The sequence below is a fragment of the Durio zibethinus genome, chromosome 7 (genome assembly GCF_047325235.1).
Source record: "Durio zibethinus cultivar Kanyao isolate XHJ-2024 chromosome 7, ASM4732523v1, whole genome shotgun sequence".
Lineage (NCBI taxonomy): Eukaryota > Viridiplantae > Streptophyta > Magnoliopsida > Malvales > Malvaceae > Durio > Durio zibethinus.
In genome coordinates this window covers 27,347,734-27,373,591 of record NC_143168.1, presented here as the reverse complement: position 1 = coordinate 27,373,591, position 25,858 = coordinate 27,347,734, and the positions used below count along the sequence as shown (strand labels likewise).

General features: G+C 36.3%; 5 protein-coding genes across 12 annotated transcripts; 1 reads left to right on the top strand and 4 right to left on the bottom strand.

Annotated features, from left to right (window-relative positions):
• Nucleotides 1–683: 683 nt before the first annotated feature.
• On the bottom strand, nt 684–4,629 carry LOC111277278 (alpha-crystallin domain-containing protein 22.3). 3 transcript variants are annotated; one of them, XM_022863613.2, is made up of 4 exons: nt 4,475–4,559; nt 2,190–2,222; nt 1,580–1,947; nt 684–1,096 (listed from the first exon to the last, which is right to left on the bottom strand). In XM_022863613.2, exons 3-4 carry the CDS (start codon nt 1,905–1,907, stop codon nt 864–866), a joined length of 561 nt encoding a protein of 186 aa, XP_022719348.1. In that variant the 5' UTR covers nt 1,908–1,947; nt 2,190–2,222; nt 4,475–4,559; the 3' UTR covers nt 684–863. The 3 variants fall into 3 exon arrangements, with proteins under 3 accessions (XP_022719348.1, XP_022719347.1, XP_089620245.1); XM_022863612.2 differs by lacking the exon at nt 2,190–2,222 and having other exon boundaries at nt 4,475–4,629; XM_089764119.1 differs by lacking the exons at nt 2,190–2,222; nt 4,475–4,559 and having other exon boundaries at nt 1,580–1,988.
• Nucleotides 4,630–10,584: 5,955 nt separating this feature from the next.
• Nucleotides 10,585–12,499, top strand: LOC111277614 (increased DNA methylation 2-like). Its single transcript, XM_022864023.2, is given in 3 exon segments — nt 10,585–11,032; nt 11,035–11,697; nt 12,176–12,499. Coding segments are annotated over 3 exon segments (1,287 nt in total). The 5' UTR covers nt 10,585–10,653; the 3' UTR covers nt 12,421–12,499.
• Nucleotides 12,500–13,378: 879 nt separating this feature from the next.
• Nucleotides 13,379–15,756, bottom strand: NF-YC9 (nuclear factor Y, subunit C9). 4 transcript variants are annotated; one of them, XM_022863607.2, is made up of 3 exons: nt 15,580–15,756; nt 13,843–14,673; nt 13,379–13,654 (listed from the first exon to the last, which is right to left on the bottom strand). In XM_022863607.2, the coding sequence occupies exon 2, from the start codon at nt 14,640–14,642 to the stop codon at nt 13,860–13,862; it is 783 nt and encodes a 260-aa protein (XP_022719342.1). In that variant the 5' UTR covers nt 14,643–14,673; nt 15,580–15,756; the 3' UTR covers nt 13,379–13,654; nt 13,843–13,859. The 4 variants fall into 4 exon arrangements, with proteins under 4 accessions (XP_022719342.1, XP_089620243.1, XP_089620242.1 ...); XM_089764117.1 differs by lacking the exon at nt 15,580–15,756 and adding an exon at nt 15,324–15,463; XM_089764116.1 differs by lacking the exon at nt 15,580–15,756 and adding an exon at nt 15,304–15,439.
• A 783-nt stretch (nt 15,757–16,539) lies between these two features.
• Nucleotides 16,540–20,021, bottom strand: CAX11 (cation exchanger 11). The gene is made up of 2 exons (XM_022863605.2): nt 18,650–20,021; nt 16,540–17,720 (listed from the first exon to the last, which is right to left on the bottom strand). Exons 1-2 carry the CDS (start codon nt 19,460–19,462, stop codon nt 16,956–16,958), a joined length of 1,578 nt encoding a protein of 525 aa, XP_022719340.1. The 5' UTR covers nt 19,463–20,021; the 3' UTR covers nt 16,540–16,955.
• Nucleotides 20,022–20,191: 170 nt separating this feature from the next.
• On the bottom strand, nt 20,192–25,682 carry LOC111277275 (uncharacterized). 3 transcript variants are annotated; one of them, XM_089764113.1, is made up of 12 exons: nt 25,378–25,682; nt 24,769–25,108; nt 24,542–24,692; nt 23,593–23,930; nt 23,369–23,519; nt 22,579–22,919; nt 22,348–22,498; nt 21,923–22,257; nt 21,719–21,848; nt 21,217–21,542; nt 21,027–21,144; nt 20,192–20,898 (listed from the first exon to the last, which is right to left on the bottom strand). In XM_089764113.1, exons 2-12 carry the CDS (start codon nt 25,099–25,101, stop codon nt 20,426–20,428), a joined length of 2,847 nt encoding a protein of 948 aa, XP_089620239.1. In that variant the 5' UTR covers nt 25,102–25,108; nt 25,378–25,682; the 3' UTR covers nt 20,192–20,425. The 3 variants fall into 3 exon arrangements, with proteins under 3 accessions (XP_089620239.1, XP_022719334.1, XP_089620240.1); XM_022863599.2 differs by having other exon boundaries at nt 25,561–25,682; XM_089764114.1 differs by having other exon boundaries at nt 24,675–24,692; nt 25,561–25,682.
• Nucleotides 25,683–25,858: the final 176 nt, after the last annotated feature.

Below are 25,858 nucleotides of genomic sequence, written 5' to 3'. Positions count from 1 at the left end.
ATACAAATTAATTCATGCAAGCTGAAAAGAAAAGAAGAATAAGGGAAATCTCCCAAAGTGATATAGAAATTTTGATCATGCAAAAAAAAAAAAAATTTAAGATTCAAATTTTTACTTGTTTATGCAAAAAAAAAAAAAAATCAATATGACAAGAAAAAAAATGATTAAATTATATACGTTACTTTTATATGTAGCCGGTAATCCCACGCCAATAATTGTTGGGTAAAATAAATAAATAAATAAATTTGCAAGATTTACCTTATGACAAGTTCCTACTTTATGTTTTGGGGATATTGCTTTTATGTCTTTGGGTTATGATTGCATTTCATTTAAGTCCTCAGTGATGGGAAAGAGATGAATATCTGCAATTCTAAAATGATTACAAAATATGAAGGGAAAGAGTTACCAGTCCAATTTTATATATATCCAATTGTATGTGATTGGAAAGACACAATAGTTCAAATGAAAATTATGAATATATCCAAAATTGGGGTTTGGAAATGAAGATTTATTTCTGAATATGAAACAAATTTAAGAGAAGTTCCACCATCCTTGCATGTCAGTTTGATTCTTCCTGTTTCCAGTGAATCTGTTCAACAGGCTGCTTCCAATAAGCTTTCATATGACTGATACCATTGCCAGCTATTTAATTAAAAACAAAAAAACAAAAAAAACAGAACAGAGAAAAGGAAAGGCTGGAGATAACTATTTTATTGATTCCAAAAGAGTAGATCAAACACCAAGTTCTTATGGTCTCCACATTTTCTAAAATGATGCTTAAAGCCTGTAACATATTACTACCAAGTTGGATGCAAGGATGAAGAAGTCATTGCAGGCAGCCACTGCTTTCTGACACTTCTCAATTACATCTTCTTCACAATGGCTTCAAAAATTCCATCAGCCAAAAGACTAGTAACTTCGTAGTTATTGACAGGACCAGGTAGCTGGAATGAGACAGTGAAGTGTCCCGGCGGGCATAGATTTTGTGTCAGCATATGAAAGATTTGAAAGTTCTTGCATACTATTTTCTCACCAGTTGTTGATATCCCCTTTATTAGTACTTTTCCATCAGGTTCAATGTCACAATTGAAGTCTCCTGCACTCATAAAGTCAGATATCTCAATTATCATTCCCAGTAAAATCAATAATAAATCAGACAGATGAATACAATGATAAAACAGACAGATTAATACAATGATTCAAGCTTTTCTGACAGAATTTGATATTCACAAATCACGATAAATATATTAGCTTCAATCATAAATCCTGGAGTAGAGGTTTAATGGCACTCGTATAGAAAATGCTGTGGAAGACAATTATTGAAAGACCATTTTATTTCTAGGAATTTCCAACAACGCTGATGTCAGAAAATATGCACCTGCTCCAGTGAGTTTATATCACATGAACCACTTGCCACTGGCCTTCCCAATCTTAACCAAAGAGGTTAAGCTTCCCACTCTTAACCAAAGAGGTAAGACTTTTCAGATCAAATGAAGAAAACTAACATTCCCGATCCTATTTCAAGCAAGTTATGTAATCATGAGCAGAGTGATTGATCTTAAACGTTAAAGAAACTTACTTTTATCCATTGATACCCCAGGAAGAGCAACACGAAAATAGTATGAATCCTCCAATTCACCGATATCCACTTTCCCTAAAATTGGTCCTACTGTTCCTGTTGCAGCAGCCCCAGTCAACACAACTCCATTTTTAATAGTAGCCATGATACTGTCCAACTCCTCCCTGGTTGATTGTGAAGGCAGCAATATCATAGCTGGACCAATGGTTTCTGCAGCCTCAATCTTCTCGTTGGTTGGTGAAGAAACTGTATCATCCGGATTTGTTGGACCAACATATGGCACACAATTGAGAGGAGCCACATCAAGAACTGGTTGCTGCGGATTCATGTGATTATGCTCGTAATTTTCACCTTTTGTTCTTTCAGACCTGCCAGAAGACATGTAGGCTGTCATGTTAGCACATGAACACCAGAGCTGAAGCCCTAGGATACAAAAGCTATCTCTCACAAGCAATGCTACTATATACATTGTCTCCCTCCAGCCCAACAATTTCTATCATATGTTATTGAGGTTTTTCAAGACATAAGCAATAAAACTTGGCTTGTTTAATAATCCATTGAAAGAACAGGTAGGAAATCTTATGGAAACAGAACAAGGAGAAACATGTACCATAGATATCAGTTATTTAAGTCAGGTTTTCTCCTAAGTCACAAAAATCAAATCAGTAAGCACCGCAAGAGCAATGAAGCTTTTCTAACTATGATATAAAAATCCAAAACTAAACACATAAGCAAATGGAGAACTAATTCAATTTAACATTGACATGCATCAAATCACCAAGAACATATTGAAACCAAAAACCATGATATTTGAAGTAGTTTTGCTCAAACCTTAGAACCCCAACATTGAGATCAAGGGTTGTCAATTTTTCTGATAAATCATGCCCATCTTCGCTACTCAGTCTGAGAACTCATCGCTAGGAAAGTATTCTTTGCCTAAAGATGCTGCTTAAACTTCATGTATATTTAATAATGGTAAAAGATGTAGGTAATGGCTGAAATTTACAACCTTGGCTTATATAATGTTCATCATATTAATGCAAGACCACTTTCCGAGTGCCCTCATTTATTATTCCCCTTTAAAATTATTAATATATCCTTTGCTGCCTTTTATATTTTTTCCTTTTACTGCAAATTTTTATGTTTCGAACAGATTCCCTATTTAATAGCATACATAAACTTCCAAGTGCACAAAACAAGACAGATGCAGCCATTTTAGCTTTCGCAAATGAATAAAACACACATAGCAAGTGCGTAGTTATAATTTGTAAGAAATCAAATTGTCAGCTTTTGTAATGTAATCTTACTTGTGCTACCATTAAATAAGTAAATCTTCAAACCACACAATCAATGCTACACACTAATCATTCTAAGAAACTCTAACTATTATGCATTTGAAGTTTAATCGGGAAAATGATAAAGGACAGATAAGTAATACAGGAAGATCATAGTAAATCAGAAATATATGAAGTTTCCTTTAGACAGCATGGTGAAGAGTGAAGAGTGAAGAGGATTAGGTTGTATTGGACCAGACATATCAATTTATTAATGTTAATTCAAAGATTATTGAACTGAATTAGATGCACTTATGCATTGTAATCTATGTCTATGAAATCTTTCTTCACATGCGTGTCTATGTATTCTAAAAAGAGAGAGACAAGCTCCAGATACAAAGAAAATGAACCTTGAATAAATTTAAGAGCAATAACACTTTGTGGGAATCCTTCTGATTCAGTAGCGATTTGCAATAACAAATCAAATCTCTAACAGATATAAATGCTCATAGAGTTAATGTCAAGCAGCACATTAATATCATGATTTATAATATTAGTTCTTTTACCTCAGATATCCTGTTTTGGATATGTTTTTATGACTGTATGTCCTTTTGATTTGCCAGACAAATATATTTCTAGGCAAATCCTTTTATGTAATCTTTTTCATTATTGATTTATTTCGAGATTTTATTCAATAAATCAAATTTACCACATAATTATTCACAGTTGGATTGATAATAGCTGTGATTCCAAAGTGTATTACTGCCTAATTTATTAATTATAGATGTTTAATCAACTCTTTAATGAATCCAAAGCTTTATCATATACCTACAGAAGCACTTGCATAGCCTGCATTTCACCCAACTTTATCATATGCCTACATAACCAATCCAAATGCATAGCATCCAGCTTAGATCTCGTGAATAAAAAGTTGGCTTGTTACATAGGTGCAAACATACAAGTTATTTTAGTTGTTGGGGAATTTTCAGTTATTTTAGTTGTTGGGAGTAATGCAGATACAGGCTAGTTGTTGGGAGTAATGCAGATACAGGCTAATGCAGTTATCAAAATTCCAAAATTAAAAAAAAAAAAAAAAGTTAACCTAAAAACCCTAGGAAAACCCTAAAATTGAGGGTTTGTAGACAATGAAATCCAAACTCAAAAAAGCAACCAAAGATGAAATAGCAACATACCTGATTCAACTTCCAAGCACTTTCTTTTACATCTGTTTTTCTTATCATTAGAAAATATCGTATGTATAAAAATCCTAAAGTAAAAATCCTTCTTTTCTTTACCTATATAATATAATCAAAACATATAAAAAAAATACAACCATGAAAGTTTAAATCTTTGACAGAAAGATTAAAAACCAAAACAGAATCGATCATAACACGAACCATAAAAATTCAATCAATCCATCATCCAAAATCAATACTCAATATACATCCAAAACCCACAAAGAATATGGCATAAACTATATAATACAATTAGAAAAAATGGGAATTCAAAGCTGTAACTTTTCAGCTTAGTCCAATGCATATTAAGAACAGACATCATCAGATACATACAAAACATGCATTATAATATGTAAAAGAGCTATATAGTCATCGTGTATCTTTACCTCATTGGAGAAGCCATTGATGAGTCACAAGCAATATTGAGAGAGTTCTGTGAGTTTTTAACATGTTTTTCTGGTTTGAGAGAATCTATGTTCTATACTTGGGCCAATAGGTTTTGCCAAAATGGAGAGGGACAAGGAGACTATGTTGGCAATGATTGGGTGCAGTAGACGCACCGTGCACTTGCCTTAGTTTGTGATTTTTGTCTTATTTTTATTTTCATTTTTTATTTTTTATATTTTTCCTTTTTATAAAAATTTTAATATTTTCAATTTTCATAAATAAGATTAGGATAATTTTTTGATTTCATTAGTATATTAAATGTAAATATTCTAATATTTAACCTCTACCAATATTACTATTTGTAATTCATTGTGACAAGTTGTTGCACAAATTCATTAAGATTTTTTTTGCCCAATGGCTTAACTGATTAATGGTTGTCTATTACTTTCTGATAAACTCAACAATTGCTAGATCATTGATATAGGAAAATCATGGGGTAGGTGTTAAGTATTGCAACTCCCAGAGAATGCTTCTGAAGATATATATGCTTCAAATTCCCAAAGAGCCCCTACGGTAAAAACTGGTTTGACTGATATCACTACGCATTGGCTAAACGTACAGCTGTTTTGTCCTTCTTACGTTTGCCTGTCCACAGCTTTAGACATTATTTATCAGCATTTTCACTCCTTAATTCACTTTAAAAAGCAAAAATAATTAACCTCATTTTCAATTTTAGAGGCTCCAGTCTCACTGTAACCCTTTACTGGTTAGACTCTCATCTTCTATCTCAACTCAAATGCCACATCGCAGAATGAGTTAATGAATATGCTTGCATGTCTATAAATATATCTTTGATTAGTCAATGGAAACTGTGATTCTTTCTTTCTTTTTCTGAAACTTTTTTGTGGGGTTGCACCCAAAATATGGATATTTGTAAAGGTAGCTTGTTTCACAATATGAAGTAACTGCATTGTGTTTCTGTTTCTTAAATATTATATGCATGAAATCTTTTCAGTGAAAAAGAAATTTAGGATTTTGATCAAGAAGCCCAAATCTGTCACATTTTGGTAGTTAAATTGAAGTATAGTAAATTGCATGTATGACATGAAACCAGTCCTCTATGTTTCAGCCTGGAATTTAAGATTAAACCCTTGTTCTGTTTTCCCTCTTTGGCTCATCTCTTAACTGTTTTGATCACTGCATTCTGAAATTGATATTTGCTCTAAATTGTTTGATTTCATTCATCTTCACTCTGGTGGTATCTAAAATAGATTTGATAATTTTTGTTGTTATTTTTGAAGCAAAGAAAACTTTACTCACTGTTATATTTCTTAATATCATAAACATTACAATTTAAAGCCTAATTAATAACTACCCATTAAAATCATAATCCTAAGATTAAGCCATGACCACCAGCATGAATAACAAAAAAATAACCAACACCAGAAAAACAGAAACAACATGAAACATTCAACTAAGCAACATTCATGAATCCACATTAGCAGTCCTAAACACATCTTTTAACACTCCTCCTTGCTTTAGGAGCTGCAAACATCAAGTTTTATCCTCAGAAATTCAAACTTGCTAATTGACAGTGGCTTGGTGAAAACATCTGTAACCTGATCTTCTGTTTTGCAGTAGACAAGAACAACAGCTCCATCTTTCTGTACTTCCCTTAAGAAGAATAATTTAATATTAAAATATTTAGTTTTCTCGTGAAACACAGGATTTTGAGAGATAGCAATGGCAGCTTGGTTGTCAACAAGAATCTTCGTGCTTTCCTCCTACTCTAAGTTAAGATCGATTAAAATCTTCCTTAGCCACAAAGCTTGATTAACAGCAGCTGTTGCAGCAATAAACTCTGCTTCAGCTGTGGATTGAGCTACAATTTCTTATTTTTTCGAGCTCCATGAGAAAACACCAGAACCAAGTGTGAAACAATAGCCTGAAATGCTCTTCATATCATCAATGGAACCTCCTCAATCATTGTCTGAGAAACCAACCAGCTTGAACTCTTTGCTCTTTGTGTATTTAATGCCAAAATCACTTGTGCCTTTCAATATCTAAGCACCCTCTTTGCAGTTTTGAGATGCCATTCACTTGCACAATGCATAAATTGAGACAAAATGCTTACAGCATTCAAAATGTCAGGCCGAGTTGCTATGAGAAACATTAAGCAACCAATCAGGCTTCTGAAATATGCCTGATCAATCTTCTCTGTTTCATCTTTTTTACAGAGCTTTTCCTTTGAGTTCATTGGTGTCCTTATTTCTTTACATTCTTTAAGTTTAAACTTCTTCAGAATCTCTTTGGCATATTTCTTCTGACAGATGAAAACTTCATGTTCATTCTGTTTGATTTCCATTCCAAGAAAAAAAGTCATCAATCCAAGATTTGTCATTTCAAAAAACTCCATCATCTCTTGCTTAAACTTCTCCACAATACTTGTGTTGTTTCCTGTCACAAGTAAGTCATCTACATATAGTGAGATAATAAGAATGTTAGCTCCAATGTGCTTGACATATAAAGTTGATTCAGATAAGCTTTTGACAAATCTCAAGTTCTGCAAATGTTCATCAATCCTGCTGTACCAAGCTTTGGAGCTTGCTTCAATCCGTAAAGTGCCTTTTTAAGAAGATAAATCTTGTCTTCTTCTCCTTCATTGACATAGCCTTCTGGTTGTTCTACATAAATCTCTTCCTGCAGAAAACTATTCAAGAATGCTGACTTGACATCTAATTGGTGCACTTTCCAATTCTTTTGTGCTGCAACGACGAGTAAGAGCCTGATGGTGTTGAGTCTAGCAACTGGTGCGAAGGTATCTGAGTAGTCCACAACAAGTATTTGAGCATATCTTTTGACCACGAGTCTAGCTTTATACTTGTTGATTGAGCCATCAGCATTAAGCTTGGTTCTGTACACTCATTTGACTCCAATTACTTTTATGTTTTGAGGTCAATCAACCAACTTTCATGTTTCATTCCTTTCAATCATGAATAGCTCCTCCTTCATTCCAGCAATCCAATTTTGATCCGTCTTAGCCTCTTCATAATTTGTAGGTTCACACACAGTAATATTACATCTTTGATAAACATCAGAAAGTAGTCTTGTACCTTTGATAGGACTATCATCCACCATTTCATTCTCCCAGTCTCCAATGCTAAGAAACTTGGGCTTGTGCTCTTTTAAGGTTGGATCCATCTTTTTTGCATCATCCCAGTTCCACTTTTCATCTTTCATAAAGTGCACATCCTTGCTTATAATAATTTTTTCAGTTTGTGGCTGAAAAACTTTATAAGCTTTTGCAACTGAGCTGTAGCCAATGAAGATGCCTGGAAGTGCTCTTTTATCTAATTTATCTTTCTTAGTCTGTGGAACATAAGTGAAGCACAAACATCCAAATATTTTAAGGAAATTCAGAGATGGTTTATAACCATACCATGCCTCAAAGGGTGTTTTATCCTTCACTGCTCTTGTGGGAAGCCTGTTTTGCAAAAAAATAGCAGTATTTACTACTTCGACCCAAAATTGCTTTAGCAAGTTCTTCTCATGTAGCATACATCGTGTCATCTCCAATATGAATCTATTCCGTCTCTCACTTACTCCATTTTGTTATGGAGTGTATGGAGCGATTAATTGATGTTGGATGCCTGACTCTTCACAAAAACGAGTGAATGCTTCAGAAGTGTACTCTTTGTCATTGTCTAATCTGAGAGTTTGAATTCTACAGCCACTCTCGTTCTCAACTCTGGCTTTAAAGTTCCAGAAGACTTGAGCCACCTCTGACTTGTACTTTAAAAAGAAGATCCAACACATACGGGTGAAATCATCAATGAATGTAACATAATAAAGACTACCTTTCAGAGAGGCGTTCTTGTGGGCCTGCAATGTCAGTATGAATTAATTGTAACTTCTTTGATGCTCTCCATGTTGCCTTGGGAAATGGTTTCCTACTTTGCTTTCCAAACTGACATGCTTTATAGTTTGGAACATGATCATCAAGTTTTGAAAAATCATTTACCATCTTCTTGGATTTCATCTGCAGTAGCCCCTGATGATGATAGTGCCCGAGCCTCTTGTGCCATACTTCAGTGATATTTTTTTTGATTGGGAAAGCAGTTTGCTCCTCCTCCAATAGATTTAGAGCAAAGCTTTTCCCTTTCATTTTTACTTTGAAAATATCTTGGCCAACTGCATCTTTAATCAAGCAATTTTTATCTTCGAACACAACTTTATAACCCTTTTCAATTAGTTGTCCAACACTTAACAAGTTTTGATCAATTTCAGGGACATATAATACATCAGAAATGAACTTTGTACCTGAACAAGTTGAAATTGCAACTGTTCATTTTCCCTTCACAGTCATGTACTTGCCATTACCAACTCGAACTTTCGATGAGTTTACGTTGCTTAGTTCCCTGAATAGATCCTTGTCATATGTCATGTGGTTAGTACAACCATTATCTATAAGCCAACTCTCACTTGATTCGATGCTGGAGAAACATGTAGCTACGAACAGGTGATCCTCTTCCTTTTGATCAGCAACCTTTGCATCTTCACCATGTTGCAGATTTTTGTTTTTACAGATAACAGCTTCATGCCCCATCTGATTACATTTAGTACATTTAGCATCAGGTCTTCTCCAGCATCTAAATGGAGGATGACCCTTCTTTCCACAATGTTGGCAAGGTGAATAGGATTTCTTTTGATTTTCATTCTTTCCTTTTGCATTGGCTAATGCAGTACTTACCCCATTTCCTTCAAAATCATTTTTCTTCTTTCTTTTGCTTTTGGCCACATTTTGATGCTTGACTGCCAAAGCTCCTTCAATTGTTGTATTTTCTCTCATCAGTCTTCTTTGTTCTTGTGCTTGCAAAACGTTAAGCAATTCTGTTAAGAAAATTTTTGACAGATCCTTCGTATTCTCCAAGACAGTGATGGTTGCTTCATATCTTTCAGGTACTATAACAAGAATTTTTTTTACAATTCTTGAGTCAGTAAATTCAGATCCAAGAAGCCTTACTTTGTTTGCGATACTCAGAAGCTTTTTGAAGTAATCTTTAATCGTCTCGGAGTCTTTCATTCTTTGAAGTTCAAATTCCCTAATCAAGTTAAAGACTTGCATCCCTTTAATTCTTTCATCTCCTTCATATTCATTATTGAGATAATCCCATATCTCTTTTGCTGACTTCAGAGACATGATACGAGTAAAGATGATGGATGAGACTACAGCAAACAAGTAGGCTTTTGCCTTTGATTTCTTTGTCTTCTTTTCTTTCTGTGCTTTAATCTGTTCCATGGTGGGATTGTTTGGAAGTGCAGGAATTTCATAGTCTTCTTCCACTGCTTCCCAAAGATCTAAAGCTTCCAAGTATGTCTCCATACGTACTACCCAAATCTGGTAGTTGTCTCCGTCGAACACCGCCGGAGCAATTGCGGAGAAACTGGCTTCAGCTTCCATGACGCGTCAATTTCACACACAGATCCCTTAAGAAAATAGCTATGATACCAAATGTTGTTATTTTTAAAGCAAAGAAAACTTTACTCAGTGTTATATTTCTTAACATTAGAAACATTACAATTTAAAGCCTAATTAATAACTACCCACTAAAATCATAATCCTAAGATTAAGCCATGACCACCAGCATGAATAACAAAAAAATAACTAACACCAGAAAAACAGAAACAACATGAAACATTCAACTAAGCAACATTCATGAATCCACATTAGCAGTCCTAAACACATCTTCTAACAATTTTAATGCACATACTAATTACTAATTGATAGGTATAAATGCTTTAGGAAACTTAAGTAAACCAAAAACTTTTTGTAAAACCTTTTCTATTTTCTGTTGTGGTTATCCATAATTGTTTGTTATGTAATTGCAATATTTTATGCATTTCTTTCTGCAAATAAATAACTGCTAGTATTTCAAAAAAACCTTGTCTTGTTTAACTGTATCCATATCACCAGAACCATGTCAAAGAGGATCACAAACAGATGAATACCGTTCTGTCTCTGGTTTGTTTAATCATTTGCCTTAATCATTGAAAACTATGTTCAGAATTTATATAACTACAAGCATATCATCATTAAAGCGTCTATGGGTGCTTTCTACTTCATTGTCTAAAGTTGGGAGTTAGATGATCTATGAATGTTACATAATGTTCATTTTGAATGAAGTTCAGGTTTGATTTTCTAAGTGATATTTGTTCTTCTTGCAGAATTTTATTTACAGTGAGTATATCTGCTATGGCCAGCTCCTCTCAGACAAATGATTCTCTTGCTGTTATAAAGTTAAGATCAAACAAGATACCAAGTTCGCTGATGCCAAATAAGGACCAGCGCTTCCTTTTGTACTTCATCATTGGTACCTACTTTGGGCCAGATTTAAAAGGGGAAAAGTCCCATAAGTCAGTTTTGCAAAGAAAAGCCGAGGGACTTCCACCCTATACTTCTGACCAACTAGCTGGTTCGCATATAGAAACTGCACAACTAGATCGGATATACTATTATTTACTCCGCAAGGCTACTAAATCTTTAGCGGTGAAGTCACCATTGATGAACCTGCTGCTATCTATCCTCAGTTTCCTGATCTTTTTCCTCCGGATTTGCATCCTCATTCTCGGTTGAAAAATCATTATAATATCATTGAAAACATTGTATTTATTGACAACCCTGAAATTTCTTGCATTAGGATTGAGGATATTGCAAGGTTTGCAAGGCTAACTGGACTAGAAGATTTTTTCTTGGATATAGATGCTGCAAGGTTGCATGGTTCTTTTGACAGTGGCGATTTATATAATGTGACAGTGCAGGAGGCTAAATCTGCTGGAGATTTGTCTACCATTGGATATTCTTTTGGCTCCCAGAAAACAAGAGGAGTGCAAGACGTTTTAGGATGCAAGGATCAACATTTTCGTAGCCCACCACCAATCAAGAGTACATCCACCGATGCAACCTTGACATATAAGGCTCCTGTTCTAATACAAGATGAGACCTATAGTGCTAAGAAAGATGGTGCAGCAATGATATTTTTTCCATCTCCTCCGACTGAGGAAGAGTTGGCTAATATTGCTGCAGCCACTAAAAGTGGAACTGCATTGACTGGCACTGCAGCCATGGGAAAGGTTGGGCCAATTGTAGGACTCATGGGCATTGGTGAATGTGAAGACTCTTACCTGTTCCGCGTCTCTCTTCCAGGGGTGAAAAGAGATGAAAGTAAGTTCTTCATTAGCACTTAATTTCCGTAGTGCTTTAATTTCAATTATGGGTGCCTTCAGGAGTATTTTATATCATTTCAGGATCTGTTGGTTGATTTTACATTTCTGCCTACACTAAAATGTTGAAGGCAATTTATCAAGTTTGTGAATCAGAACACTCTTAACCATATGTGCTGTTGCCATAGAAAAGTTTAGAACTCGAAGTCTTATTTAATTTTTTTTACTTCCCTTCTGCTTATAGTCTTTCTATTCCTGTTTTTTGTTTTGTTTCTTTTCTGTATTTTCTTCAAGGGTTAGGGGAAGGATTGTTGGCTTAACACGCATGGATCAAGGTGATTTCAGAATGAAATGATATCATAACTTTAAACTTTCATATTAACTCGCCATTGTTGCATATCGTAGCTCTCAACAAGCATTTCCTTTTTTCAGTGCCTTCTTATATTTGTTACATAAAAGTAGCTATCTCCTTACTGCAGGTGAATTTAGCTGTGAAGTAGAAAATGATGGCAAGGTATTAATACGGGGAGTGACAACAACCGGTGAGAAAACAGTATACAGGTTCTCGCAAACGTTTGAAATGCTATCACAGAACCTTTGCCCACCAGGGCATTTCTCAATCTCGTTTCAATTGCCAGGGCCAGTCGATCCTAAACAGTTTTCGGGGTATTTTGGCACTGATGGGATTCTTGAAGGAATTGTGATGAAAAAGATACCTATCTAATTCATGCCTTGTCTGTAACCTCACATCTCAAGCATAAGAAGATTACCATGAGTTTTGTCAAAATCATGTATGACTCAGGACAAACGGATACATCAGTGGAATCACTTTGTCTCTCCCCCCCCCCCCCCCCCCAAACAACAATCCCCTGCTCATTCTAGAAACCTGGAATTTCCCAGACTACGTAAGAATCAAAATATATTTTTCATTTGCTTCCTTGCTTCCTTGGGCAAATGAATTTGATTTGGTTTTGGTTTGTTATTGATCCATCGCCCTGTTTTGGTTTTATTGCACTTGCTGATTATGGAGCCCTTCAGCAAGGTGGGTCTCTTACCACGTTTATGTAAAACTACTTCTTTGGATTATTATTTCAAACAGAAACAGCCATCCCCTCAAGCCATTCCCTCAAGCTGGCCCTACTCACACAGCATGTAAAATACCCCCATCACACCTCTACTCGGAATATATTAATCATTGGTCTGGACAGATATTCAGGCACGACCGTTTTGATTAGCCCGGATGACTGTCCTTTTAGAGTTTAAAATTAAATAGATTAGTTGCCGTTGACTGTCCCCATGCACATCTGTAACTGCAATACCTCCAGTAGAAACGGGTCCAGACCTTTCAGGAATATAAATTGAGTACGAACTATAAAGATCATTTCCTACAAGCTTCTCAAGAAAAAATTAGTTAAGCTGGATCTCTCAAGCATCATGCAGATGAGCTGGAACCGTAGGATGGCACCAAGTTCCATCAAACGGCTCAACAGATGATTGCACATTGCAAAGGCCATGTGGAAGCATAAACTTTTCCTAAGGCTTTTTCAAGAAACCAGAAGAACCTACTCCATAGGTTGTAAGTTCACTCTTATGTCTATCTAATCCTTTTATCATAGCAGTCGATCATAAATAAAGCAAGCATAATGATGATAGGAATAGAAATGACTATTTGAAACTAGATATGGAAGGAAACAGTGCTTCATAATGAAATTTATACATAATTCCTTTTTTACGTCTCTAAGTAATCATTCCAACTAGAAACGAGATAAACAAGATTGAAAAAGGAAAGGGTGCATAGAAAGGAAAAGTAAATTGTTCAATCATGATCAGTCATTCTTCCAGCACAGTATTTGTAAAAAGTCTGATCTTCAGCTAGAATCTTGACCAAGGCTTTTCACCAAGAGAAGCCTCCTTATTCCGTTCCGTTGAACATTCTCAAGATGTGTCAAGGAACTAGTCTGTAACCAATTCAGAAAGCAAGCAAAGATAAGAATACAAGAAATTAAAGTTCTCAAGGAATGAAACTGCAACTGGAGCAATTATACCACTGTTATTCTCCGTCACATATCAATTTATCCTTCTACTTGCTAGGCTTCCAGTTTTTAATTCACATTAAGAGTATCAACTTGCCTTCTTGCCTTCTTACCTTCTATCATTGAGCTGCTAATGATCAGAGGATGACTGCTGTTGCTCAGGACCTGGTGGCCACATCTGCTGCGCCATGTATGGATGAGACTGCTGAGCATAGATAGCAGGGTCCACCACAGGTTTCCCCATAATCATTCCCGGAGTCCCAACCTGAGGTGCATGCTGTGCAGGCATGTAATAAGACAGCGCATCAGCAGGCCCCCCAACAGGCATTGTTCCTCTTGGAATCGATGCAAGAACTTCATCTTTCAAATCCTCCCTTGGAACTATGTCAACTAAGAAATCAAATATGTCAGTCCTGGTAATTGCTGCTGCAATATCATTTTTCTGAAGTGTCCTCCTTTTATTCTCTTCTGTGTGATTCCATGATCGCAATGTCAATTCTAAGATGAACATTTCACATGCCCGGGCAAAAATGACGGGAGCCTCAGCTGATATCATCCTCACATCTTCATCAGCTTTCATGATCTTCTTGATCCTGGCTAAGGGAAGGCTATGGTTCTTGAAATCAGTAACTTTCTCAATTTCTTGATACTGATTTGCCCAAAATGCCTGGAGTTGTTGCTGAAGTTGCTGTTGCTGCTGATGATGGATTTGCTGATAAGCAAGTTGGTGCTGTGCAAGTTGAGCTCCTGTTGGCTGACTGGTGGATTGAATACCTCCCACTGATGTTACAACTGGCCCTGGATTTGGGGCCCCAGTCACTTGGTTTTGATAGGGGTTAGTGCCGTACGGCACTTGAGCTCCGCTACCCATGATCCCCATAGCTGGGGGCTGTCCATGTCCTTGCTGATCCATTCTAATCTGCTTGAACCAAAACTTAATGATTCTGCTTCAAATAAAACAGAAAATGTAGCAAGAAACTTTAATTAGGCATTACATTTTTTATTGAATTCTAAACATCCAAATTAGAATAAGCCTTCTAACCAAGATAAACTCCTTTGAAAAGAAAGCCAAAAAATAAAAGCAAATGGGTAGAAAATCAATTCCTACTCCGATCCCTTAGATGCAAATTCTATTTGAAGCATAATATCATCCATCATCCATCATTTTTCCTTTTTTCTTTGTTATTTCCTGAAATCAATTTTACTAATATCTTGCTATTGAAGATCAAGTTCCCAACATAATATAAACACTGTAAATCAAAATCTGTTACTTCCATTTAAATAAAAGACAATTCCTGACAACTGGTGTCATTTTAGCCGCAACAACGTGAATTTGATCCTGATTTACCTAATAAAATTCTCCATCCAAAATAATAACACAAAAAAGAACCAAAAGATGGTAACTGATCAACAGCTTTTTCAATCAAAACAAAGCCACCATGTCTACAGCAGTTAAACATAAAAGAGAAAATTATTATATGAGAAGATCATTCAAATAACATCTCCTAAACCAACCCCGTACGTATATGCTCGTATATTATACTTATAAAAGAAAGTATACAAAAAGCTTATACCTTTAGGGGAAAACTCGTACCTTGATTGGAAGATTTAGATAAACAAAAAAAGCAAAAAAATTGTCAAAAGATAAAAGAAGCTTCCAAGATCAAAAGGGTTAAATTGGGTAAAAGTCTTTTAAAGAGAAAATTTCCGAACGGTGAGAAAGATACAATTTTGGAAATTTTTAGGGTTGAGAGAGAAAGAGAGAATGAACATTGAAGAAAAAAGGTTGTTTTTTTTTTCAGCAATGATTAATTTTTTAAAAATATATATATTTTCTAGTACAAACTAACCTGAGATTGGAAACAACAAAAGCTGAAGATGTTCCTGTTGTTATTGTGAGTTTTTCTGTTCGATTTTGACCTATGATGTCAGAGGGCTACTTTTTATGCGGCCTTCCCCTTCTTTTTGCGTTTTCCTTTCCATTTTTGGTTTTCTGACGAAATTACCCTTTTCAATGAAATGCAGTTATGGGTTATTTGGGTTTTGGGGTGGCTCTTTTTTATATTATTATTATTTTTGTGGTGTGTTTGCCTGCTTCAGAATGAAATGACATTGGTTTGGTTCAAGCTTGCAAGTCAGATTTTGGTTTTTTTTTTTTTTTCCTGTTAGATATTCAGGTGGTGATGCTTGAGGTTAAATATGTTCATGGCATGTTACAAAGTCAGGTTTTTTAGAGTAAATTTACATGTAAATTCAAATTGGTAAACCATTTTAACATATGGAAAGATCTCTCATCAGGCTAACAGGAAGATCCAGAAGCTAAACATCCAATACCTAGTAATGTTCCAGTCTGAACCGGAATAGTTTGCACATTCCACTGTACAGGATAATCCAGTTCTAATGAACTGTTTCTCCAAGGTTTTTAAAGCTCGTTTCGGAACCCACATGCCCTCCAGTCCGGCACAGTGAGGGTCACTTTTTGACCTCAACCACACCAGGCAGCACGATGGGAGCATTCCCACCGGCCTCAGCTCCAGTTGGCCACCGGAGGAAAACCCTCCATACCGGCAGCAAAACTTTTGTATCTGCCAGTGCCTTCATAGTAGCAGTCAGTTGCTATTGATAATGCTGAAAATTTCATTGCATATGTAGTTGTCAGAACTAAGTTTAAGCATTCATCAAACCAGGAGAATCATCAAGAAAATGGTTCGTACTAGGTTGGTATTGTAGTTTTTTGGGGCTTCTTTTAACCAAATCAAGGGTTCTGCCCGTTAAAACTAAAACAAAATCCAACAATGAACATGTAAACCTTTGTGTAAGAACAAAAAGTTGTGGAATTTCATTAATGAATACCAATATACATCTATTGAATACAAATAAATCACACTATGCTCAGACTGTTGTCCTATCAGATAAATTATTCTGGTTTATATATTATTCTAATTTGCTATAAACAAAACATTCATTATAATATTGGAGAATCTAAGAAGTGCTGGATATGAAGAATACAATTCCCTCCCAAGATAAAAGTTATCTATATAGAATTTGCAGGCAAAAACCCCCCCACAATTCCTTTGTATTCATCCTCCTTTGACATAATTAATATATAATAATCTGGCACCTCGCAACGCTGAGACAAGCAACATGTAGTACCTTTTTGAAGTTCTCCAATCTCCATACATCAGCATAAATGAATTGAATTCTTCAGCTTAGTGGATCAGATCAATCACCAAGAAAACTTAGTAATGATCAAGCTAACTAGTGTGAAAACGATATAAAGGCCAACAAGGCAGAATCCCCAAAATCTAGGCACCCGGAATCTAGACCAAATTATAACCAATAGAGATCCCATCAGGCTCAAAAGCAAGAAGACAAATGCAATAATAATACCAATGTGAAAATGAAGCTGGTAGGCTTTTGGATAAACATTAGCTGTTTGCATTACTAAAGCTGTTCCAAGCCCAACAAGCATATTAAACATTGGCCCAGCGAAGCACCCAGCCATGGCCAATGCCGGATGGCCTGCTTTGGCAAGTGCAACATCAGCCACAAGATCTCCCACGGAGTTTCCCCATGCAAGTACTGTGAGTCCAAGGAGTGCCGGAGGCAATTGAAGAAGTGATCCAAGAGCTGCTAAGCAGTTCAGCAATTCGCCAGCAACAGTGGATATCCAGAACACGCTCATTACAAAAGCCACAACCACTACAAGCATTTGCTCGCTCTTTGGAGGTTCTTTTTCCAATATAAAGTGAAGGATGGCCAGAGAGAAGCTTGCAAAGAGTACTACAAACCAGAGTGGGAAACGAGTGTTTGGAAGGAGGAACACTATGGGGTGATCAAATGGCATGAATGAGTTGCAAGCATTTAATAGGGCCAGAGGGCAAAGGGCAATATTGGCAGATAGGTAGAGTCTATTCCATTCAGAAGGGGAAATTTGTGGAATTGTGAGCCTTAGAAGAAATGAGATAGGAACCTCCCATGCTTTAGAGATCTGCATAGAAGAGAAAATACAAATCATTAGGGGGAAAGCTGGTCGAAGTTTATGCATACAAGTAAAAACATAACCGAGCTGAACAAAAAACCCGGCAAATAAGATCCCAATTCCAGAAAATTCATGGAACCTATCCTTTTTCTGGCTCCTAGCATGAAGCGATAAGCAAAAATATAGCATTCCTACTTTAGACATTAAGTTGTCAGGTTAACATAAATATTGCACTTAAACCTTCCACACCTATCAATTCTGCATTGAACTCCTATGCACCCAATATTTCTAAACACTGAAGGAACCACATCAATGTATATAATTTCATATTTTGTAGTGTCTCAAGTTATTTTCATTTTCACAGGTATAAGCATGAGAACATTGACATCATTGGAAGAATGAACTTCGACAACATACAAACTGCAGTATACTTTTAGATTTCCGTTGTAATGGGTCAATGAACAAGTAAATATTCTACTTATCCATCCCAGAAAGGAAGGCTCAACTAAAACTCTTTCTACACTTCCAGTTTTATGTTCATAGCATCCAACATGTACATTTTAATCAACTCCAATATTTCGATCCGGGAGAGAGAAAAAATGGCAAACAGCAGAGCTTAATTAGATGTCACTGCTTCCACCCCATTTTTGGTTATGCTATCTAAAGCACTAAATAAGTTTAAAAAATATAAGCCATTAAGCATAAACATACAAACCAATAACATCAAGATTCAGATCCTAGTGACACTAAGCAGCAACATGAAAGTAGCCTCATCAAACTCTTCTATCTACCAATGCTCTTTCAGACTCCAATCAATCAAGTAATGATATTCTTATCCAACACTAAAACAAAGTTAAAAAAAAAAAAAAAAACACAAAAGACAGCACAAATTAACAATAACATACAAAGTTTCCTTCTAAGTAATTATAGAAGCTTACCATTTCATATACTCCTGCAATTCCGAAAGCCTCCTTCTCTCCTTTGAAACTCCTCTCAACCTCTCCAATCTCACAATCTTTATCCAGCAAACGGCAATCTTCTGCCACCATCTCCTTCTCCTCCTTCTCTCTCTCAGTTCCAAAATCCATCCAAAACACAAACCCAACAAAAAACATATAAAATCCAACAAAACCAACAGCTTGCCACACAAAAATTTCCCCACTCAAATAGACATAGAACAAAAACAATGCCCCAACCAAATAAAACAACACATCCCTAATAAAAGGAACAGGTTTTACCCCAAAAGGTGATGCATAGATAGCAACAAAGCCAACCACAAAGGCAGAGACAAAAGTCCCAGCCGACAATATTGCGCCAAACCCAATTCTATAATGACCCGTACGGACAGCATGGAGGGAGGCAAAGACATCTGGGGCACCATTTCCAAGGGCTAAAAGAGTGACAGCAGCCATGGAAGGGGACAAGTTCAGGAGAGAAGAGAGCTTCGTGGTGACAATGGAGAAATGGGATTGGGCTGTTTTGATGAGAATGTAAAAGTCCAGGAGAAGGAGAAGAGAAAGGAAAGGAATTGAAAGGAAAAAATTTTCATTGAAAAGACAGTAATGGATGGAGACGTAGTTAATGAGGGCATTATCAGAAGAATGTTGGGAATAACAAGAAATTGAAAGGAGGGATCTTTGGGGGACTAATGGGGGTTTTGGTGGGGCTTGAAGGAAGAAGAAGAAGAGAGAGGAAAGGAGAGCTACGGAAAGAAGTGTGGGTTTGAGGAAGGATGGAAACGAGAAGGCCATGCCATTAAGATCGAAAAGACTGGAACTTTGGGAGTTTTTGAGACTCCCTATTTCTTGAAAGGTTCCAACTTTTCTTTTGATTGATCGATGGAAATTTGGTGGACTGGCAGTTTATCAGTTCTTGCAGGAAATGAAAGTGAAGCTGGAAGGAAATGTGGAGGGGACAGGTAGTTTCTGTAGATCTTCGGGTTTTCAGTAGGAAGTGCTGCTTTGGATGTAAATGATCATTGGATCCATGGTTTTTGGGCTGTTTTGCTTGTTTTTGGATCTTTCAGTGAAACACTCCTTCCAGTTTCTTAAACGCGTTTCTGCCAGCGGATTCCATAAAAATGAATAAAATAACATTACTTAAAAAAAAAAAAAAGTGGGTGCTTCTTTTTTTTGGGGGGGGGGGGGGGGGGGTGGGGGAGAGAGGAGGGAAGGCCCAGATCAGATCATCAGAGGAATTGAAGGTTTGATCTTTGCTGAGCCATGCCACCGTTTTCTTTTCTTTGTTTATTCGGAGGGCATTGATTTGATTTGTGGCTACCCTTTCATTTGGAACTTTTTTCACATCTTTCTAGTGGAAGTGAGTGAAAGTATCATTTTCATATCGTTTCTGACCAAAGGAAAAAGATCTAGGTTTGTTGCCATCTAATGATGCAGTTGCAATCCGAGAGGATCAAGATCAGAGAAAAGAAACAGAGAGAAAGGAACTTTCTAAAATCTGATAAATGGAAACGATGGATCTTGGCTTGTCAATCTGGATTAAATAAAATCTGAAGCCACATCATTCATAACAAGCTTGCAGAGTAAATTTTCACCAATCTCAACATTTGTAAAATGTTGTCTGCCGAACATTGGGCTGACCATTTAACATGTCAACTGATTTGCAAATCGAGATCCAAAGAGGAAGAATAATTTACATGGACATTAACTGTTGAAGTGAAACAACTTTTACATGCTAAGAAAGATAAAAGGATGCTATCGCCTAAGCTTTCTTAATAACCACTTCCTTCGTTGATTGACATCCATTGCCACAAACATCTGGGCATTTTGCTCATCTTCGAGAAGTTTGCTAGCATCTAAGAAGAGCACATCATCCATGCCCGGTATGGCTTGAAGAGCATCAACTATGCTTTCAATGGAGCTATAATATTGGTCTTCATTGTTAAAACTAGTTTTGACCATAAGTGGCCTCCCATCAAATGGATGTAGTGTTTCTTGATTGGTTCTTGGGGCTTTTCTTGATGCTGGCATTGATGAAGCATCAGCTTTCCGCCTTTTCCTTTGATCAGGTATTTCAAACTCTGCAGCCAGAGATTGCAGATCCCCAAAGATATCATTGAACCCCATATCAAGAGGATCATTGTCAATCTCTGATTTTATACCCACACTACCCGTTCCATGTATCCTCGTTGGACTGCTACTAGAAGGGGATTCATCCTCCTCTTCACCTACAAAAGTACATTGTCAAAACCTACGTTTAGTACATATGTGACACCCAAAAAGAATGAAGTAACATTGTTCATGGATAGGCAATTCCCTTCCACACACATAAACAGAGAGAGGGAGAGAGATGGACCGGCATAATTTTCTGCCTCCAAATGCCACCCATGTATACTTGCATCTCCATAAATCAAGAACAAATCATTATAACTAGGAAGAGTTCTGTTGCAGTATGATCGCGCATCAGGGTGTTCCTGCACAAGCCAAATTTAAGCTAATAGGAACATCTCAAATTTTGTGCAGAAGAAAATTTGGTCATACAGCACCTTTAGATAAGTAGCCCAGCGATTATCATCAGCAATGATCATCTGTCGCATCTCATCCCAAGCAAATCCATCATGGTCGAGTAGATTTTTCATATCATTGAATCTTTTCCTCAAGTTCATAAAACGACTTTTTAGGACATCTTTGTCATATTGATGCCCAAATTCTGCACTAAATTTTGCAACCATATCACCCCAGGCAAGCTTGTTAAATTTTTTATCAATCAAACTCCCTTGACGGACTTGCTCTAGCATTAGATCAATGAAATATCGATCCATTGATGGTATCCAATCAGTTCTCCGACAGTAGCCATTTTTCAGTATGGTTCCTCGAACAATTAAAAACAAAGAATATGTTGAATGAAAAAGTAATGTTCATCAAAGTTGCTAAAACTAATGGATAAATCAATGGAAATAGTAAATGCCCTGCCTTTTGGATAATATGAACAACACGACTTATAGAGCTAATGCAAGTGCAGATAATCTTAGTAACAGAAAATCTCACCATATCCATTGCAGCCGGCATCTCGACCTGATCTCCGGTCCTTCCCATCAGTTGAATTTTCATAGATCAAGCACAAATCATTATAATTTGGCTTAGAATTGTTCCTGTACGACTCAACATCTGGGTATTCCTACATTTACCATATGTTAGCTACTTTCAAAAGGAAAGCTTGACATCTAAGAACAAAACAAACAAGCAAAGCACCTTGATATAGGTATCCCAAACATCATCACGGGCTGTAACCATCTGACGTGTTTCATCCCAAGAAAACACTCTCCGATCAAGAAGAGTCCTCATATCATGATATTGTTTCCCTAGACTTTTATGATGATTCCTCAAAAATTCCTCATCAAGTTGTAATCCAAAACTTTCCATAAATGAAAAAGAAATATCCATCCATACTTCAGTATTTAAAACATCACTTATCCTGTTGCCTCTATGCACTTGCTCTAACAAAAGGTCAATAAGATGTCGATCCATCAGAGGAGTCCAATCTACCCTTGAACAACCATTACTAGCATGGAATTGGGAGGCATCTCCTACAATGTCATCACATGAGAAAATACTCTCATTACCACCTAGGGAAAAAAATCTTATAATAGGCATGTCTTTTCAAAAAAAATGCATACCAATCATCAAATCTGGGTCTTCACTTTCAAGATACACACTTTTGTGGGCCATACTGCACCTTCCATTAGAACTTTCTTGGCCAAATATAACACATAGTTTGTGATAGTCAGGCACCGTTTTGTTTTTGTATGATTGAGTGTTGGGAAGTGCCTGCATATATTACACTTAAGCTGGAAAAGAAAAAGCATGACACAATGAGAACAGAAAATTAGAGATATACGGAAATTCACCTTCATGTATGCATCCCAAGTATAATCCGCAGCAATGACCATTTCTCGTGTGTCATCCCATGAGAAGCCATCCTGTTCTAGTAGTATCTTTATGTCATTATATTGCATCCTCAGGTGTTTGGCCTGAGACTTCAAAGCATCTTCATCATAGTGACATCCAAATTTTACATTGAACAGTGCAACAATTTGAGTCCACGCCTCAGGTATGAACAAATGACCAATTTTATTCCCTCCAAGTGCTTGGTTAAGCAACAAGTCAATAAAATGACAATTCATTGCTGGTGTCCAATGTGTACCCAGCATCTCACCTCTATCATGGTGATGGCCTTTGTTTTCTCCACCTACAAGAGTAGTAAAGCCCATCATAGACATATCCCAAAGTACGCCAGAAGTAGCCAAATACTTATCACCATAGACACAGCAATTTACTAACATCTTTCATAAAGACTGAAGTTATATTCCTAGTACATGTTGGTCATCAAATCTTTGTGTCTCATAGGCCCCTACAAAAGATAATTATTAACAGAAAATAAACTAATCATGCGAATTTTCTGATAACTTGCTGTTAGAGAAAGAAATGAAGTAAGAAAACCAGAGATCCATGTTCAACCAGTGAAATATACATGGCATTAAAAGGCTAAGATAACAAATAGTATAGTGTATCCACTTTTCTTGTCAAGTTTTCAGTGTTAAAAACTTGGACAAACAATCAGATGCCATGATACAATCCCCTATCCTAACCTTCAGAAGAAAAAATTTTCATGTCTGCTTACACAGAATCAAAGCTCACCATTCCATGCTGGTAATATTTTAGGCCCAGTGTTTCTTCCTTGGCACATATGACTTGAAACTCCATTATTGTTTGCATTTCCATAAATCAACCTCAAGCCTTGGTAGTTTGGCATCTTCTTCTTTCTGTAGGTACGGGCATCTGGATGTGCCTAACATATAACAAAGGAAATTAAAATAAGCTATATCAGTCCATTTACATGTTGAATGGATATAGAGATATACCTTGATATAGTTATCCCAAACACGATCATCAGCAACTACCATTTGTTGTTTATCATCCCAAGAAAACCCTTTTTGTTGAAGTAGACTCTGAACATCACTGTAGTGCTTCAACAGTTTCCTATATCTACGCCTTAAAAAGCTTTTTCCATACTGAAAACAAAACTTGGCATTGAATGAACCAAGCATCGCATTCCATGCTTGTTTGTTGAATGTGTTCTTACTGTTATTGCCCTTTCTTAGATTGTCCAGCATAAGCTCAATAAAGTATTGGTCCATGGCCAACGTCCATTCTATTTTTGGGCGCTCATCACTTGCTGTAGGAATGGTACTGCCAACAGCTAGAATTGAGATGTTAATTAGTGAAAATGTTTGTTCTTTTTTCTTCTAAAACAAAAAGCAGTTCCAACCAAGAAGGAATACATTTACATGCAATAAAAATCAATTTTAACAGCATTTAAGGCACTTGCAAATAAAAAAAACATCATCAAATGTTCATTTGCCTCCTGGTATGTCTGGCTTAGTTTACATTTTAACATTTTACATGTTTGAATAAATAAGGAAGCAATAAGGTATGTCTGCTTAATTTGCAATCAAATGTGAGCATGAATAAATCTATTAGTATGCTAAGACGCTGTATGCAGTAACTAAAGATTGAACAAGGGTTACATTAAGGGTTCATAGGTTTGCATTTAGTACACAGACACTCTCCATGAAAGTATATATGATACTAAAACACTGAAAACATTACTAGGATTTGTCAATCAAATCATATGAAACATTATTACAATGGCATTGTTATATTGAATTTTACTAGCACATGCTTGTTCATCATTCTCAAAATGTTAAATAATCATAAATAACCCCAAAACTGACTCAATGTAACCTGGCACTAGTACCGTACACACAATGCCAATGGAAATATATAACCTTACTAGTAAATAAAACACACCGAAATTCACCCCTTGAGCATCATCATCAAAGTCAATATCATGACTTGACCGGCTGTATCTTCCATCTGCTTGTGTATACGCATATATCAAGCACAAGTCATTGAAATTCATCAAAGTTTTATTCCTATATACCTGTGCATCTGGTTGACCCTGCAAATCCATTATCCTGAAATAAGAGCATATAAAAACACAAAGACCTTGACATAAACCAAAACATTGTCCCCACCTTGACATACGCATCCCAGACATTCGGTGGGGCAACTACCAATTTCCTTGTGTCATCCCAACTAAACCCGTTTTGCTCAAGAAGGTTCTTCACATCGTTATACTGCTTCCACAAATTTGTATAATGACTTTTCAAAGTATCCCTATCATATTTACACCCAAACTTTGCATTGAAAATGGACAACATATCAGTCCAAGCTTGTTTGTTAAATGTATGACCTAATCTATTACCCCTATGCATTTGATCTAACATAAGATCAATGAAATATCGTTCCATTGTTGGCGTCCAATTTGTTCTCGTTCTATCACTGCTCGTAGGTGCATTGCTTCCCATTCTTCCCCTAATAATACACAAAAGTTTCATTGATCAGTTAATTTAGAATTGCAGTATTTTAACAAAAAAAAAAATGATATTTAAATAACAACTTACAAGTTCATAAAATCCAAAGTTAATATAAGATCAAATGAAAATCACTTAAATATAAGCTTAAATGAAACAAAAATTGAAAAGATAACCAAAAAAAAAAAAAAAAAGCTATTAATTTATATGTTCACAAAGAGAACTAAAGAAAAAGGCATAAACAATCGTTAAATTTAAGGTTTCTGTTACCTAAGAGTTTCAAGCAGAGAAATTTATCTCAATTGAGTTGAGATTACGTTAAGTTAGTTAGCTCAATCAAACAACTAAAACTCAAAACTTAATTAATTTTCTTTTGTATTTTCCTTCATCTTCCCAGTAACCACACGGAAACAGAAGCAAAATTGTTAGTAACAGAGAATTAGGGTTTGGTACCTTTGGTTTTTGTGAGAGATTTGGCGAACGAGAAAATTTTATTAGAATGAAGAGAATTTTTTTTTTTCTTTTCTGGCAAATTTGATCGAGAGTGTGTTTCAGGGGTGCTTCGGATTCCAACCAAACACATGAAAACCGGGTGCTTTGGATTTACAGGGAAGGAGATCTACGGCCTGTTTGGCTGCTGGGAAAATGGGTCGTTAGCTGGCAAGGAAGGCGGCTCAAAAGGTCACCAATTGGACCCTTGAAACTAGTCCTAAGGCCCTCTCTAACCAAGGAAGTTGGGTCGAACGTTGGC